The sequence below is a fragment of the Taudactylus pleione genome, unplaced genomic scaffold (genome assembly GCF_031769625.1).
Source record: "Taudactylus pleione unplaced genomic scaffold, aTauple2 ptg000506l, whole genome shotgun sequence".
Lineage (NCBI taxonomy): Eukaryota > Metazoa > Chordata > Amphibia > Anura > Myobatrachidae > Taudactylus > Taudactylus pleione.
In genome coordinates, this window is record NW_028284908.1 from 1,464,485 (window position 1) to 1,482,046 (window position 17,562).

The 17,562-nt window shown below is 45.0% G+C and overlaps 2 protein-coding genes across 3 annotated transcripts in view; one reads left to right on the top strand and one right to left on the bottom strand.

Moving 5' to 3' along the window:
- MIGA1 (mitoguardin 1) overlaps positions 1-1,652 on the bottom strand; it is a 114,953-nt gene extending 113,301 nt beyond the window's left edge. Inside the window, exon 1 of one of the 2 annotated variants that reach the window (XM_088450088.1) lies at positions 1,493-1,652. In XM_088450088.1, the coding sequence (XP_088306214.1) occupies positions 1,493-1,499 (7 nt within the window). In that variant the 5' untranslated portion in view covers positions 1,500-1,652. Of the gene's footprint in view, positions 1-1,270; positions 1,281-1,492 lie in introns of those variants that run through there. The other variant, XM_088450089.1, reaches the window with a different exon arrangement.
- A 1,121-nt stretch (positions 1,653-2,773) lies between these two features.
- The window catches only part of USP33 (ubiquitin specific peptidase 33), a 73,028-nt gene continuing 58,239 nt past the window's right edge, over positions 2,774-17,562 (top strand). Inside the window, exon 1 of the mRNA XM_088450087.1 lies at positions 2,774-2,892. The gene's annotated coding sequence lies outside the window, so the exon portion shown is untranslated. The remainder of the gene's footprint in view (positions 2,893-17,562) is intronic.

Genomic DNA, 17,562 nt, shown 5'->3' on the forward strand with positions numbered 1-17,562 from the left:
CAATGTGTGCAAATATAGTATAAATAAGAGAGGACATGCAGATAATAAACGCAATTCAAATATAGTTAACTAAAAAGTATACAGCGTAAGAGATCACATCAGGCTGAGTTATACCAGGTGACATTCTTATAGTAACAGCAATGTGCAACAAATGAGCATTCTGCCATCCGGGTAAGCCTGTGTCTGGCTACATGTATTACTCTGTCCCCCCATGCACTCAGTACATACACATGCATGCTCACAGTACATACATACACATGCATGCTCACACACAGTACATACACATGCATGCTCACAGTACATACTTACACATGCATGCTCACACACAGTACATACATACACATGCATGCTCACACACAGTACATACACATGCATGCTCACAGTACATACATACACATGCATGCACACAGTACATACATACACATGCATGCACACAGTACATACATACACATGCGTGCACACACTCAGTACATACACATGCATGCTCACTCACAGTACATACATACACATGCATGCTCACACACACAGTACATACATACACATGCATGCTCACACACAGTACATACACATGCATGCTCATAGTACATACATACACATGCATGCTCACACACAGTACATACACATGCATGCTCATAGTACATACATACACATGCTCACACACAGTACATACACATGCATGCTCATAGTACATACATACACATGCATGCACACACTCAGTACATATACATGCATGCTCACAGTACATACACATACATGCTCACACACAGTACATACACATGTATACACACAGTACATACACATGCATACACACACACACAGTACATACACATGCATGCACACACACACACAGTACATACATACACATGCATGCTCACACACAGTACATACACATGCATGCTCATAGTACATACATACACATGCATGCTCACACACAGTACATACACATGCATGCTCATAGTACATACATACACATGCTCACACACAGTACATACACATGCATGCTCATAGTACATACATACACATGCACACACTCAGTACATATACATGCATGCTCACAGTACATACACATACATGCATGCTCACACACAGTACATACACATGCATGCTCACAGTACATACATACACATGTATACACACAGTACATACACATGCATACACACACACACAGTACATACACATGCATGCACACACACACACACAGTACATACATACACATGCATGCTCACACACAGTACATACACATGCATGCTCACACACAGTAATGACATACCTGACATACACACACAGTACATACACATGCATGCACACACACACAGTACATACACACACATGCGCGCACACAGTACATACATATGCATGCTCACACACAGTAATGACATACCTGACATACACACACAGTACATACACATGCATGCACACACACACAGTACATACACACACATGCGCGCACACAGTACATACACATGCATGCTCACACACAGTAATGACATACCTGACATACACACACAGTGACAGGCTGCTGCTCTCCCAGCACTGGTGCATCCTATGGATGGAGGAGGAGATAGGAGAGGAGGGGGAGGGCAGGGAGAGCTTCCGGGGGAGAGGGGCTGGGAGATTCGGCAGCAGCCTCCTGTCCTCACTCTCACAGTATAGTCTGCTTCTGCTTTTCCCACTTCCTTTCTCATTTCATTAACTCAGAATGAATAAATGTTATTCTAAAATGTTTTACCAATAAATGAAGTAACTCAGTGGTTGGCACTTACAGGCCCTTCCACCAGCTACACAATGCTCTGCCCCTGGGCTGCCCTCTTCATGTAGGAGGGCAGACAGACACCTGTGCTAGGGAAACACCCTTCTCATCTGTGACCCCAGCAGCAGAGCACTGTCAGTGTACCTGCTGGAAAGGGTCACATTGGGGGGATGTGATTTAGGGCAGGGGGTATTATTGCTCTCAGAAGTGACAGGTTTGCAGCTTTCTTGCTCCACAAATGACTGCAGCAGTCACCATGGGCTCATCAGCTGCTGGAACTCCCATTCCCCCACACAGATGTTGTTCCACTACAAGTCCCAGCATAGTAGTCAGCTGTGGGCCAATACCTGTGCTGCCACTACACACAGCTGTCACTACAAGTCCCAGCATAGTAGTCAGCTGTGGGCCAATACCTGTGCTGCCACTACACACAGCTGTCACTACAAGTCCCAGCATAGTAGTCAGCTGTGGGCCAATACCTGTGCTGCCACTACACACAGCTGTCACTACAAGTCCCAGCATAGTAGTCAGCTGTGGGCCAATACCTGTGCTGCCACTACAAGTCCCAGCACAGGAGCCAGCTGTGTGGGTGAGAGCCCCCCAATAACTGTGCTGCCTGGTTCCACTACAAGTCCCAGCACAGGAGCCAGCTGTGTGAATGAGAGACCCCAATACCTGTGCTGCCAGATCCCACTACAATTCTCAGCATAGGAGCCAGCTGTGTGGGTGAGAGACCCCAATAACTGCTGCCTGGTTCCACTACAAGTCCCAGCAAAGGAGACAAGACAACGTTTTAAACTGACTGTGGCTGCTCAAGCGTCCCAAATGGTTCCTATGCTGGGACTTGTAGTGGAACCAGGCAGCTCAGTTATTGGGGGGGCTCTGTCACCCACCCCGCAGTTGCTGGTCCCTATGCTGGGACTTGTAGTGGAACACCAGCTGGTAGAGACACTGAAACCTCTCTCTCCTTCCTCTGTCACCTCAGAGATACAGTGTAACAATGCAGCGAGTCACCGCTGGCGGCCAGCAGGGGTCGCTGTATCCCGGCCCAGCCCATGACACCGGAAGCCGCCGCCGCAGCCACAGAGGGAGCCTGAGACCCGGGCCCGGGGGCCACACACAGCGGAGACCGGCCGGGGCAGGTGAGTGTCCGTGTGATGTACCAGGGGGCACGGGTACAGCACATACTGCCTATATCTATCTATATACTGTACAGCTCCTGTGTCTGCAGTATTATCCGTCCATGGCACATACATCCAACATACAGCCATACACTGATACATAGCACATACATCCAACATACAGCCATACACTGATACATGGCACATACATCCAACATACAGCCATACACTGATACATGGCACATACATCCAACATACAGCCATACACTGATACATGGCACATACATCCAACATACAGCCATACACTGATACATGGCACATACATCCAACATACAGCCATACACTGATACATGGCACATACATCCAACATACAGCCATACACTGATACATGGCACATACATCCAACATACAGCCATACACTGATACATGGCACATACATCCAACATACAGCCATACACTGATACATGGCACATACATCCAACATACAGCCATACACTGATACATGGCACATACATCCAACATACAGCCATACACTGATACATGGCACATACATCCAACATACAGCCATACACTGATACATGGCACATACATCCAACATACAGCCATACACTGATACATGGCACATACATCCAACATACAGCCATACACTGATACATGGCACATACATCCAACATACAGCCATACACTGATACATAGCACATACATCCAACATACAGCCATACACTGATACATGGCACATACATCCAACATACAGCCATACACTGATACATGGCACATACATCCAACATACAGCCATACACTGATACATGGCACATACATCCAACATACAGCCATACACTGATACATGGCACATACATCCAACATACAGCCATACACTGATACATAGCACATACATCCAACATACAGCCATACACTGATACATAGCACATACATCCAACATACAGCCATACACTGATACATAGCACATACATCCAACATACAGCCATACACTGATACATGGCACATACATCCAACATACAGCCATACACTGATACATAGCACATACATCCAACATACAGCCATACACTGATACATAGCACATACATAGCACATACATCCATACACTGATACATAGCACATACATAGCACATACATCCAACATACAGCCATACACTGATACATGGCACATACATCCAACATACAGCCATACACTGATACATAGCACATACATCCAACATACAGCCATACACTGATACATAGCACATACATAGCACATACATAGCACATACATCCATACACTGATACATAGCACATACATAGCACATACATCCAACATACAGCCATACACTGATACATGGCACATACATCCAACATACAGCCATACACTGATACATGGCACATACATCCAACATACAGCCATACACTGATACATGGCACATACATCCAACATACAGCCATACACTGATACATGGCACATACATCCAACATACAGCCATACACTGATACATGGCACATACATCCAACATACAGCCATACACTGATACATAGCACATACATCCAACATACAGCCATACACTGATACATGGCACATACATCCAACATACAGCCATACACTGATACATGGCACATACATCCAACATACAGCCATACACTGATACATGGCACATACATCCAACATACAGCCATACACTGATACATGGCACATACATCCAACATACAGCCATACACTGATACATAGCACATACATCCAACATACAGCCATACACTGATACATGGCACATACATCCAACATACAGCCATACACTGATACATGGCACATACATCCAACATACAGCCATACACTGATACATGGCACATACATCCAACATACAGCCATACACTGATACATGGCACATACATCCAACATACAGCCATACACTGATACATAGCACATACATCCAACATACAGCCATACACTGATACATAGCACATACATCCAACATACAGCCATACACTGATACATAGCACATACATCCAACATACAGCCATACACTGATACATGGCACATACATCCAACATACAGCCATACACTGATACATAGCACATACATCCAACATACAGCCATACACTGATACATAACACATACATAGCACATACATAGCACATACATCCATACACTGATACATAGCACATACATCCAACATACAGCCATACACTGATACATGGCACATACATCCAACATACAGCCATACACTGATACATGGCACATACATCCAACATACAGCCATACACTGATACATAGCACATACATCCAACATACAGCCATACACTGATACATGGCACATACATCCAACATACAGCCATACACTGATACATGGCACATACATCCAACATACAGCCATACACTGATACATGGCACATACATCCAACATACATCCATACACTGATACATAGCACATACATCCAACATACAGCCATACACTGATACATAGCACATACAGCCATACACTGATACATAGCACATACATGGCACATACATCCATACACTGATACATAGCACATACATCCAACATACAGCCATACACTGATACATAGCACATACATCCATACACTGATACATAGCACATACATCCAACATACAGCCATACACTGATACATGGCACATACATCCAACATACAGCCATACACTGATACATGGCACATACATCCAACATACATCCATACACTGATACATAGCACATACATCCCACATACAGCCATACACTGATACATAGCACATACAGCCATACACTGATACATAGCACATACATGGCACATACATCCATACACTGATACATAGCACATACATCCAACATACAGCCATACACTGATACATAGCACATACATCCATACACTGATACATAGCACATACATCCAACATACAGCCATACACTGATACATAGCACATACATGGCACATACATCCATACACTGATACATAGCACATACATCCAACATACAGCCATACACTGATACATAGCACATACATCCATACACTGATACATAGCACATACATCCAACATACATCCATACACTGATACATGGCACATACATCCAACATACAGCCATACACTGATACATAGCACATACATGGCACATACATCCATACACTGATACATGGCACATACATCCAACATACAGCCATACACTGATACATAGCACATACATCCATACACTGATACATGGCACATACATCCATACACTGATACATGGCACATACATGGCACATACATCCATACACTGATACATGGCACATACATCCATACACTGATACATGGCACATACATCCATACACTGATACATGGCACATACATCCATACACTGATACATGGCACATACGTCCATACACTGATACATGGCACATACATCCATACACTGATACATGGCACATACATCCATACACTGATACATGGCACATACATCCATACACTGATACATGGCACATACATCCATACACTGATACATGGCACATACATCCATACACTGATACATGGCACATACATCCATACACTGATACATGGCACATATAGCCTACATACACTGATACATGGCACATATAGCCTACATACACTGATACATGGCACATATAGCCTACATACACCGATACATGGCACATATAGCCATACACTGATACATGGCACATACATCCATACACTGATACATGGCACATACATCCATACACTGATACATGGCACATAAAGCCAACATACATACACACACTCTGAAGCATAGCACATATAGCCTACATACACCGATAGATGGCACATATATCCAACATGTGTGCACACACTAATACATGGCACATACATCCAACACTCATACATCAATATACTGATATATGGCACATATTATATCCAACATGCATACATCAATATACTGATACATGGCACATATTATATCCAACATGCATACATCAATATACTGATAAAATGCACATATATCCAACATGCATGCACGCTCTGATACATGGCACATATTATAACATACATTCTGCATACATATATATATATATACCTGTGTGAGCAGAAAGGATCGGCACTCTGGAAAAGGTATTTGAGTAGTTTATAAGGTGCAGGAGAAAGTAATGTTTCGGGTTAGCTCCGGAGCCTTTTTCAAGATACGGATGTATCACATGCAGGCATGTGTTATATATCGTGTAGTATACATGCCAGCGTGTGCACTGATACATGCATAAATGTATTTATTTACAACACTGTTCACTTATGGTAGAAATATATGCATAGATGACACTGTACAGCATGTATACACTGCTCCATGTGTCCCCCCTCCTGTATCCCCTGGCCTGCCATGCTGATGGACATGAGCTTCTAGTCTAGTGTGCAGTAAATATACTCAGAAATGCAGATGTCATCCCCCATTACTACCTGTGACTCCTGGGGTGCGTGCAGGGCAGGAGACCCCCGATCTGGGTACCTGTATAGATAGATGCACGTGTCCAGCTCCTGTATTTACAGCGACGACATTCTTACTGTAACGCTGTCATCCCCGTGGACAGCGTCTTCTATGTACTTACTGACACTGTACATGATTGTGCGTCACGGATCATTATCACAGCACAGACTGTGTAATGGTTAGCGTTACTGCCTCACAGCACTGAGGTCGTTGGTTCGATTCCCACCACGGCCCTAACTGTGTGGAGTTTGTATATTCTCCCTGTGCTTGTGTGGGTTTCCTCCCACGCTCCAAAAATATACTGGTAGGTTAATTGGCTCCTAGCTAAATTACCCCTAGTGTGTATGTGTGTGAGCATGTGGTAGGGAATATAGAGTGTAAGCTCCACTGGGGCAGGGACTGATGTGAATGGCCAAATATTCTCTGTAAAGCGCTGCGGAAAATGTGTGCGCTATATAAATAACTGGTAATAAATAAATAATAAATCACACTGACAGGTGTTTACTAACATTTATATATAGCACCAGCTTATCACATGGTGCTTCACAATTGAGAACAATGACAGACAGAGGGGCCCTGCTCGCACAGAACCTTGCATAATTGTATATGCGCTGTCTGTGAGTCCGTCTTGTTTGCTGTACTCTGTGCTCTGACATTTCTATAAGCAAGGCTGCAAAATGCTGTATCATTGATATGCTTGTAGATGATCTGTGAGTGAGGCAGTGCCTCAGTTAGGCCGTGTATGTTACACTTTCCTTATTTAAACCTCTGAGTTTTTAGAACTACTTAGTTATACAGTTAATAAATTTAGTTTTTTTTAAATTCACCATTCATAGATTTCCTTCATCCATATATAGTATACCTCTCATGCTTAACCACCAATTCATCAAGGCATCCTAACTGCAGGTTTTAAGGATATCCATGGTTGAGCACAGATAGTTAAATCAATTTGACTGCTGTACTAATGATGTCACCAGTGCTCAAGCATGGATCTCCTTTAAAACCTGTTATGCCGGGTTCACTCTAACCCAGAGGTTCCCAAACTCTACCATTACAGTCCAGGTTTTAAGGATATTCATGCTTGAGCACAGGTGACTTAATTAGTACCTCAGGCATTTTGACAACCATCTGGGCTTAAGCATGGATAGCCTTAAAACCTGGACTGTAACGGTGGAGCTTGGGAACCTCTGCACTATCCAATTATTGAGCCTATAATTGGGTAGTCTGACAGTTGCAGGGGCTTTTATAGCAGTTTTTTCAGCTTCTAACACTCCCGAAACTGTCAGACTGGGGGACGATATAGCGTCTGCTACATATCCTATATCGTTCCCGATCCCGTTGTAGGTATCAAGAAATTGCTCAGTGTGTACAGGTGAGCACCGATCCAATAATCGCTCTGTCGGTTCGGACTGTTTGGTTGGTGGCTATCGGGTAGTATGTACCCAATTTAGGGTGCCTTGAGGACTGCTGTTAGTGTGCTGGAATTTACACAGTCGAGTCACGTTATTATGACCAGCAGCTAATAGCCAGAGTACCCACCGTGTGCAGCACAGACAGAAGCTATACGGGCTGGGAGTGACTCCATATGGTGCTGGTAGGTTGGCACAGGTATCTGGAGCCATGCTGACTGCAGGGCATCCCACAGCTGCTGGAGGGTGCGTGGTGGAGCATCCATACAGCGAACACAATGATCGAGGTGGTCCCACAGATGCTCAATTGGGTTCTAGTCCGGGGAATTAGGGGGCCAGGGAAGTACTTGGAAGTCTTTGTCGTGCGCGTCCAACCACGGTCGGACATTTCTAGCCATGTGAGATGTCTCATTGTCTTGCTGGAAGATCCCGTCCGCCTTTTGCTCTGAGAACATTCCCCAGACCATAACGCTTCCACCACCAGCTTGTGTTCTTCCAGCAATGGTTGCAGGGTGTTTGTTCTCTGATGTTTCTCGCCTGACACGCCAAAGTCCATCCGTTCCATGAAGCAAAAAACGTGTCTCATCGGAGAAGACAACCCTTCGCCAATCAGCGGAGATCCAATTCCGATACAGGCCTGAAAATGTAAGCCTTTTCTGCCGATGCACCTTCCTTAGCATAGGTGCAGTGACCATCCGTTTGCTTCGGAGCCCCAAACGCAGCAGGGTGCGCAGAACTGTTGTTTTAGACACGCGCCTGGTGGCCCCAGGTTCATTTTGACGGTGAGCTGCTGCACCGTAGCGTGTCGGTCAGCCCTCATGCACCTTCGTAGGCGTCGATCACCTCTCACATCAATGGCTCGTGGTGTATCGCAGTTTCCACGTCAGTTATTCGCAATGGTGCCATTTGTCCAGTCAAGATACACGTTCACCACAGCAGCACACGGAACAGTTCACAAACTGCGCTGTTTCAGAAATACCGCCACCCTTGGCCCGAAAGCCAATAATCATCCCTTTTTGCAACTCTGCCAAATCGCCCCTTTTACCCATGGCAGCAATGAGTGATATGTGTACAGACGGCCTATCACACACCTTGTATAACCACCAAGCCAGCGCACGGCACGTGACCTACTTCATGGGCTAGCCCTGCTGACCTCAAATGTAGGAGGTGGTCATAATAATGTGACTCAGCTGTATGTTTTTTATGTTTCTATTGTGCCTTTGTAGTATTCGGGTATAGGAGCACCCTTGTATATAGCAGGACTCGCAGGCCGTTACCTGGACCATCCGTACAGATCAGTGTACACCTCACTTAGAGCAGACTCTCACCCTCCTTTATAATTTGTTTTAATTGTAATGTGACAAACGTGTAAGAGATTGATCAGCTCACGTGCAATGGGAAGTTTGTGGCTAATTAACCATATTACATAACTGGCAGAGAATTCTGCTATAGGTCTGAGATTATTTTGTGGTTACTGTGTATCATTGTGGGTACAATTTCTCTTGGCTGCCAGAGTTCGCTACATTTTACTATAACTAACAGGATGTATGTTATATTGCCTGGCCTAGTATAATACAACATAAAGTATAATTTAATAAAATTCAAAACATTCTTAAGACTGAAATTACGTATATAATGTATTATGGGGGGATTGCAGGCCAAGGGTGCAGGTTGCCGTTGCCATGGCGTTTATACGCCAGCAACAGCAGCCCGTCTCGCACCCTTTGGCAGTCCAAAATTCCCGATTCGCTTAACCTATGGGGTAGCGAATACTATTGTGCCAGATCCCGCTGCCGCAAAGCATGGCGGTTGCCGCACAGATTCGGCCAGGCTAATGTATTCACCCTTAATTGAATTCCCTCCCCTATTTGTTTAAATAACACAAGTACATAAACAAATAGGTTGATTTACAGTGACTTACAGTACAATACAATACAATACAGGACATGGATAATATACATTGCTACATTCGCAACCATAACACCCAGATAAGCAACAGAGCAAAGCAACCAAGTGTTAGGTGCCCTAGTGGGGAGTAAGAAGTAGATGAAGGTAGAGTAAGGAGAAGCACAAGAGGGTAGAGGGCCCTGCTCATAGGAGCTTACATTCTAAAGGGGAGGACAGACAAACAGGGGTGACACAGATGGGGTAGGCAGGGAGGAAGGAGTATGTAGCAGCAAGTTAGGATGAGAGCTGGAAGGCTGTGATGAAGTAGGGGGTCTTGAGAGCCCGTTTGAAGGATTGTAGAGAGGTGGAGAATCTGATGGGGAGAGGGAGAGAGTTCCAAAGGTGGGGAGCAGCGCGGGCAAAATCTTGGAGGCGGGAGTGGGAGGAAGTAATCAATGGGCATGAGAGGCAGCGTGCAGTTGTTGAACTTACTTTACTAATTGCTCACCTAAACCATGGTTGTTATTAAATAGCCAGATATAAAACTTTACTAATGGCTTTGTGTCAGTGTTGGTTAAAACCATAAAATAATTGGTGTAATTGTATTTTTATTCCTCTGCCCAGGATCTTTATCGTCACCATTCCAGATGAATCGGCCGCCTTCTGCGCACTTGCATACGCGGTCTCTGTTATTTAAGAGGAACTAGGAGATAAACATGACATGTTTGTGTATGTATGTGTGTATATATATATATTAAAAATCAAAGTGTTACAGGTCCCAAGGACTAGCATTGTGAATGATTTGTTCCGAATAAATGTTAATTTATGGAAATAATATTTAAATGGATGATTGTTTTTATTATAACATTGTATTATGTTTTCAAGCAGCAACTTTTCGGACGCCCGTAATGATCTGTTGGTTGTTGTGTTACAGACTGGCCTCCTATAGTACCTGTGTTAGACAATATGGAGGTCAATACATTATCTTGTTCTGGGGATTCTGTGTACCCTATACATTATTAATTCATTCTTGGTCATCTGCCAGTTACGTGCTGATGGAGTACATACTGTATGCCTGATTGCGCTCAGTAGTTTCCAAGCAATATAGTTAATTGAGCCCTGAGAATCCCATAAACGCCTGTCGGATACGTTTTTTATTTTACATAAATCAAATGCATACAAAAATCACTTACATTAAGACAAGATTATTAGTATTTCAGCACAAATATGTTTTGTAACCGGTTGTAGCATGGTTGAGTAAAAGTGCGTGCACACGGGAAGATTTTCTCTCCGAACGAACGTGTGATCTGTGTCGTTAACAACACAGAGCACAACGCTGACTGATATCAATAACGGTTTCGTTCAGTGCCGGGCTTCCTCCCTCATCCCCGAACATGTTCACCCTGACATTATCGTCAGATTGGAGAGGAGGTTCGGGCGATCAACGGCCATCAACCAGCGGGAGCGCGCATTGGTCGTTATCGTTCATCGTGTTGGCCCTGAAACTAAAGATTTTTTGAATAACGACGTTATCGTTTAGTCGTCCAAAAAATCGACCCATGTGTACGTACCTTTAAATTGTCCATGTGCAGAGTTATTATTTTTTTAATGAGCATTTGCATTTTTTAAATGGTTACTTATCGAGGCAAACATGGTGTAATCCAACTGTTTGCTATCAAATTATTAGACCTTTACAATAAGGTCTCTTTAGTCCTCTTTAATATGATCCTTTTGGGGGAATATTCTCACCTAATCCAAGTGCTTTAGCAATGAATTAGGCCTTCTGCATTCATTCGAGTTGTGTTAAATGTTGTCTCAAACCACATTGGTTGTTTAATAATTGAATGCAATTTAATGATCAAGTCTGTCCCTTAATGTCACTTGTGCACCAAATAAATCACTCTGGAGACTTCTGATGTTGGACAGCAGCCATTGAACAACTGTTCAGTTCCAACTGTGTTATTTACTGATTATACTGTATTATGTACAATTAGCTTTGCACCTTGGTAACACCATGTTGCACTGCAGGTGGGGCAGGTTTGTGATGTGCCGGCAGATTTAAAGGATCCATACATATGCAACTGATTGCTGCAATGCGCCGATCCCAACCAAAAAATTATGGGGATCGGCAAATCAGGGAATTTTAACATGCAGAATCTCTCCCCGATAGATCGCCCTCCATCAATGCGGTTTTGATCAGCGGATCGTTGTCGGGGGAATTGCGGCACTGATTGAATGGGCCCACAATAGACTTGAAAGGGGCGTGTACTTGTTCAGATCTGAATTGCAGTGTAAACATAAAGCTGTCCATTTGTGGGCTACATGCAAGTCAGCCAGTATTTACACTGCATGCAAACATAATATTTTCATTTGCACCATTTGCAGTGCAACACGAATTGTCCAGGTACAAAATTAGTCTTCAGTCTAGCATCCTGCACCTGCAGTTCCGCTTTCTTGCCAGGGGTGTCACTCTCTGCTCTGCTGCTTCTAGTACACTCAGCTGATGCAACAAACTGCTGAGATTAAGCAGTTTGCGTGCTATAAGTACCATAGCAGAGAGTGACACCCCTGGCAGGAAAGAGGAACTGCACGGGATGTGACAGGTGCAGGGTGAACACTACAAAATGACTTGCTTTTTTTGTTTGTTTTACTCCCAACTCAGAATCAGCCCCTAGGGGCTGTTTTTGGAATGTGGGAGGAAACCCATGCAAACTAGAGAGAAAATACAAACTCTACACAGATCATTTATTAGTCAGGAATTGAGCTCAGGGCTGTGAGGCTGTAATGCTAACCTCTGTGCCACCATTCTGCTTCAACTGTAGTCTTTGCACAGGCGGAACCAGAAGGGTTGATGGCCTGGTCCATCCCGAAAGCCTGGCCGAGCATCTCTGCCTTGTTAGCGATCTGCTCAGCCGGCATGGCGCAAGGCCACGCACCTTTTTTGTGCCCACAGAAGGATGCCGTTGGTTAACATACAGCCCAAATCCATTCCTTGATGTAACTACATATAATTATACACACACAGTGGAAGTGCTCTAAATCGTCTAAATACCGGTGGCGAAATCCCGACAGCGTTGGGATCCCGGCACCAGAAACCTGGTCACCGGCATCCCGAAGGTAAGTATCGGCAGTAAGGGGAGGGGAGGGTTAGGGTACGGGGTTAGGGTTAGGCACCAGAGGGCGGGTTATGGGTTAGATTTAGGTTGCGGGGAGGGGGTGTTAGGTTTAAGCACTAGGGGAAGGTTAGGTTTAGGGTGCGGGGAGGGGGTGTTAGGTTTAGGCACTAGGGGGAAGGTTAGGTTTAGGGTGCGGGGAGGGGTTGTTTGGTTTAGGCACTAGGGGGAAGGTTAGGTTTAGTCACTAGGTAGGGGTTAGTGCTAGCATACTTACCTATGTCTGTATTCTGACTGCTGGGATGCCGCTGTCGGTAGTCTGGACAGCGGAATCCCGACTGCCGCCAATCCATACCCAACCCGCCAGAAGCAGCAATGTAATTGCACAACAAATTACACTTAATATCAAATACTTGTGATACAGATATATTAAAGAGGTGGAGTGGCATTTGTTGTAGTTTGTATAAAACAGATGTACTTCCTAATTGATGTGGAGCTACAGGTATTTTTCTACCCTGCCATCCATGAACTAGTCTAGATCCAAGAATTTCTGAATGGATGTTTGCGTGTTTGTGCATTTCTCTAATATTCCATACAGGCAGCACAGACTGTTTAATGTTAGCATTACTGCCTCACAGCGCTGAGGTCGTGGGTTCAATTCCCACCACGGCCCTAACTGTGCGGAGTTTGTATATTCTCCCTGTGCTTGCGTGGGTTTCCTTCGGGTGCTCTGGTTTCCTCCCACACGCCAAAAATATACTGGCTCCCCAGAAAAAAATAAGTACCCTAGTGTGTGTGTGTGACCATGTGATGGGGAATATAGAGTGTAAGCACTGGGGCAGGGAGTGATGTGACCCCCTAGTGTGTGTGTGTGTGTGAGCATGTGATGGGGAATATAGAGTGTAAGCACTGGGGCAGGGAGTGATGTGACCCCTAGTGTGTATGTGTGTGAGCATGTGATAGGGAATATAGAGTGTAAGCACTGGGGCAGGGAGTGATGTGACCCCTAGTGTGTGTGTGTGTGTGACCATGTGATGGGGAATATAGAGTGTAAGCACTGGGGCAGGGAGTGATGTGACCCCCTAGTGTGTATGTGTGTGAGCATGTGATGGGGAATATAGAGTGTAGGCACTGCGGCAGGGAGTGATGTGATCCCTAGTGTGTATGTGTGTGACCATGTGATGGGGAATATAGAGTGTAAGCTGCACTGGGGCAGGGAGTGATGTGACCCCTAGTGTGTATGTGTGTGACCATGTGATGGGGAATATAGAGTGTAAGCTGCACTGGGGCAGGGAGTGATGTGACCCCTAGTGTGTATGTGTGTGACCATGTGATGGGGAATATAGAGTGTAAGCACTGGGGCAGGGACTGATGTGACCCCTAGTGTGTATGTGTGTGACCATGTGATGGGGAATATAGAGTGTAAGCACTGGGGCAGGGAGTGATGTGACCCCTAGTGTGTATGTATGTGACCATGTGATGGGGAATATAGAGTGTAAGCATGTGATGGGGCAAGGAGTGATGTGACCCCTAGTGTGTATGTGTGTGACCATGTGATGGGAAATATAGAGTGTAAGCACTGGGGCAGGGAGTGATGTGACCCCCTAGTGTGTGTATGTGTGTGACCATGTGATAGGGAATATAGAGTGTAAGCACTGGGGCAGGGAGTGATGTGATCCCTAGTGTGTATGTGTGTGACCATGTGATGGGGAATATAGAGTGTAAGCACTGGGGCAGGGAGTGATGTCACCCCTAGTGTGTATGTGTGTGACCATGAGATGGGGAATATAGAATGTAAGCACTGGGGCAGGGAGTGATGTGACCCCCTAGTGTGTATGTGTGTGACCATGTGATGGGGAATATAGAGTGTAAGCACTGGGGCAGGGAGTGATGTGATCCCTAGTGTGTATGTGTGTGACCATGTGATGGGGAATATAGAGTGTAAGCACTGGGGCAGGGAGTGATGTGACCCCTAGTGTGTATGTGTGTGACCATGTGATAGGGAATATAGAGTGTAAGCACTGGGGCAGGGAGTGATGTGGCCCCTAGTGTGTATGTGTGTGACCATGTGATGGGGAATATAGAGTGTAAGCACTGGGGCAGGGACTGATGCGAATGGCCAAATACTCTCTGTAAAGCGCTGCGGAATATATGTGTGCTATATAAATTGCTGGTAATAATAACGGTTATCCCAGTTCTTTGTAATTTCGGTGTTACCTGATACTTGTGGGATGGGCCTTACTAATTGTGGATTGCATTATAGTATTTAACTGGATTGTCCCTGTCTGAAGCCCTATAGTAGGCAGTTTATGGCGCCTTCTATTACAGAACTAGAAGGTAGGGCATGTCTTGCTGGCACCAGACTGGCAGGGTTACCTGAACCCACCCAGCTTCATCCTGGCGTGTGTCCTAGCTCTGTCTGCTATTGATTTGCTCCTAATTCCTGCATTTTTCAACCAGGGTTGTAAGTATTAGGCATAATTTTTTGTTAATTAGGGCTGATTAGCTAATTAGTAGTGAAGGATGGCAGGGGGCGGGCTGGCATGCAGGGTGTTAAGAGTTACACGGGGTATCTGAGGGCATGTGGGATTTGTGACACACGTGGGGAAATCTTACAGCTCTGGAAACCTAACAAGCCCCATCGTGACTCTGCGCACACTGGTCCCTACAAAATATAAGTTGCAAAAATACAAATATAATTTTTTTCCTGATCTATGTGAATGTTAGAACGTTGAAAATATGTTCGTTCATAAAAGAAAGAAGCAGAGTACGAGAGGAGAGGATTTATTATATTACAGAGATTATGGGTAACGTGGGCCATACATGAGTCACTGTGACGTGGGAATAGTTGCCCTATACGTGTATTTGCCGATCCATAAAAACTGGGGGTAGAGGGGGGGGGGCACGGGTTGCCCATGTCTCAGTTAGAGCAGAGCTACGCAATCTGTGAGTAAGGATGAAAGAAATGGTGTCACATAACTTTTACATAGTTTTGGGAACATCCTGTATTAATGTCATGAAAATGATGACCGGTCACAGATTTAAAAAAAAAAAAAAAAGTTACTGATATTTTTGCAAATATAGTTGTTGTTTTTTTTTGCCACTGAGCCTGCGACAAGGAACATTACCGTAGTTGCGTGCAGCGAATCTTTAATCGCAGTGCGATTGACAGGCAAGGAGTGTTTTGGGAGAAGCAGCGGGAAGTGTCGGCTAATAATGCAGGTGTGTGTCGGCTGTTTTGGGAGCGTGTCACCTTCAGCATCCGCCACCCTGTACGCAGGGAGCATGTCTCCGGCTTCTCAATCACGGCGGCCATTCTGAGCGACCACAGATTTACGCGAGGAGTCGATGTTTGCCTGATCTGCGTCCGACGCAGCGTACATGTGTACACCGTTGCGGACAGCTGCGATGGCTCAGATGGGGGTCTCAGTACAAGTCCCGGCTGCTGTAGCATCAGTATATTGGTGTACATCCACAGCTACGAAAATCGCAGCTGCCGGGATCATTAGCGCAGAGCTCTGAGTAAGGCCCAGTGTCCCTGTTGGGCGGCCCTGATTATATGGTATAGGACATAGTTGTTTGTGCACTGCAGAACTAGGTGCAGCTGTGTACTCCTTATTTAGCAAGGATCACCCTCCTCCTCCCAGCTTCTCCCATGCGCTGGTGCAAACCTCCGTATGTACACAAGTGTTGCCATCACAGGAGAGGACTTAACGCTGCGCTACGTAAAGGAGGCCCTTTGGGTTTTCCGTAGTTATTTTATGCCATGTTCGTATATTTGATTAATCTGTTTTTGTTGTGACATGTCAATAACCCAGGCGTCCTAACTGTCCTAACTGTGGCATTATAGCAGTCCTTAGGACGGATGTCTGC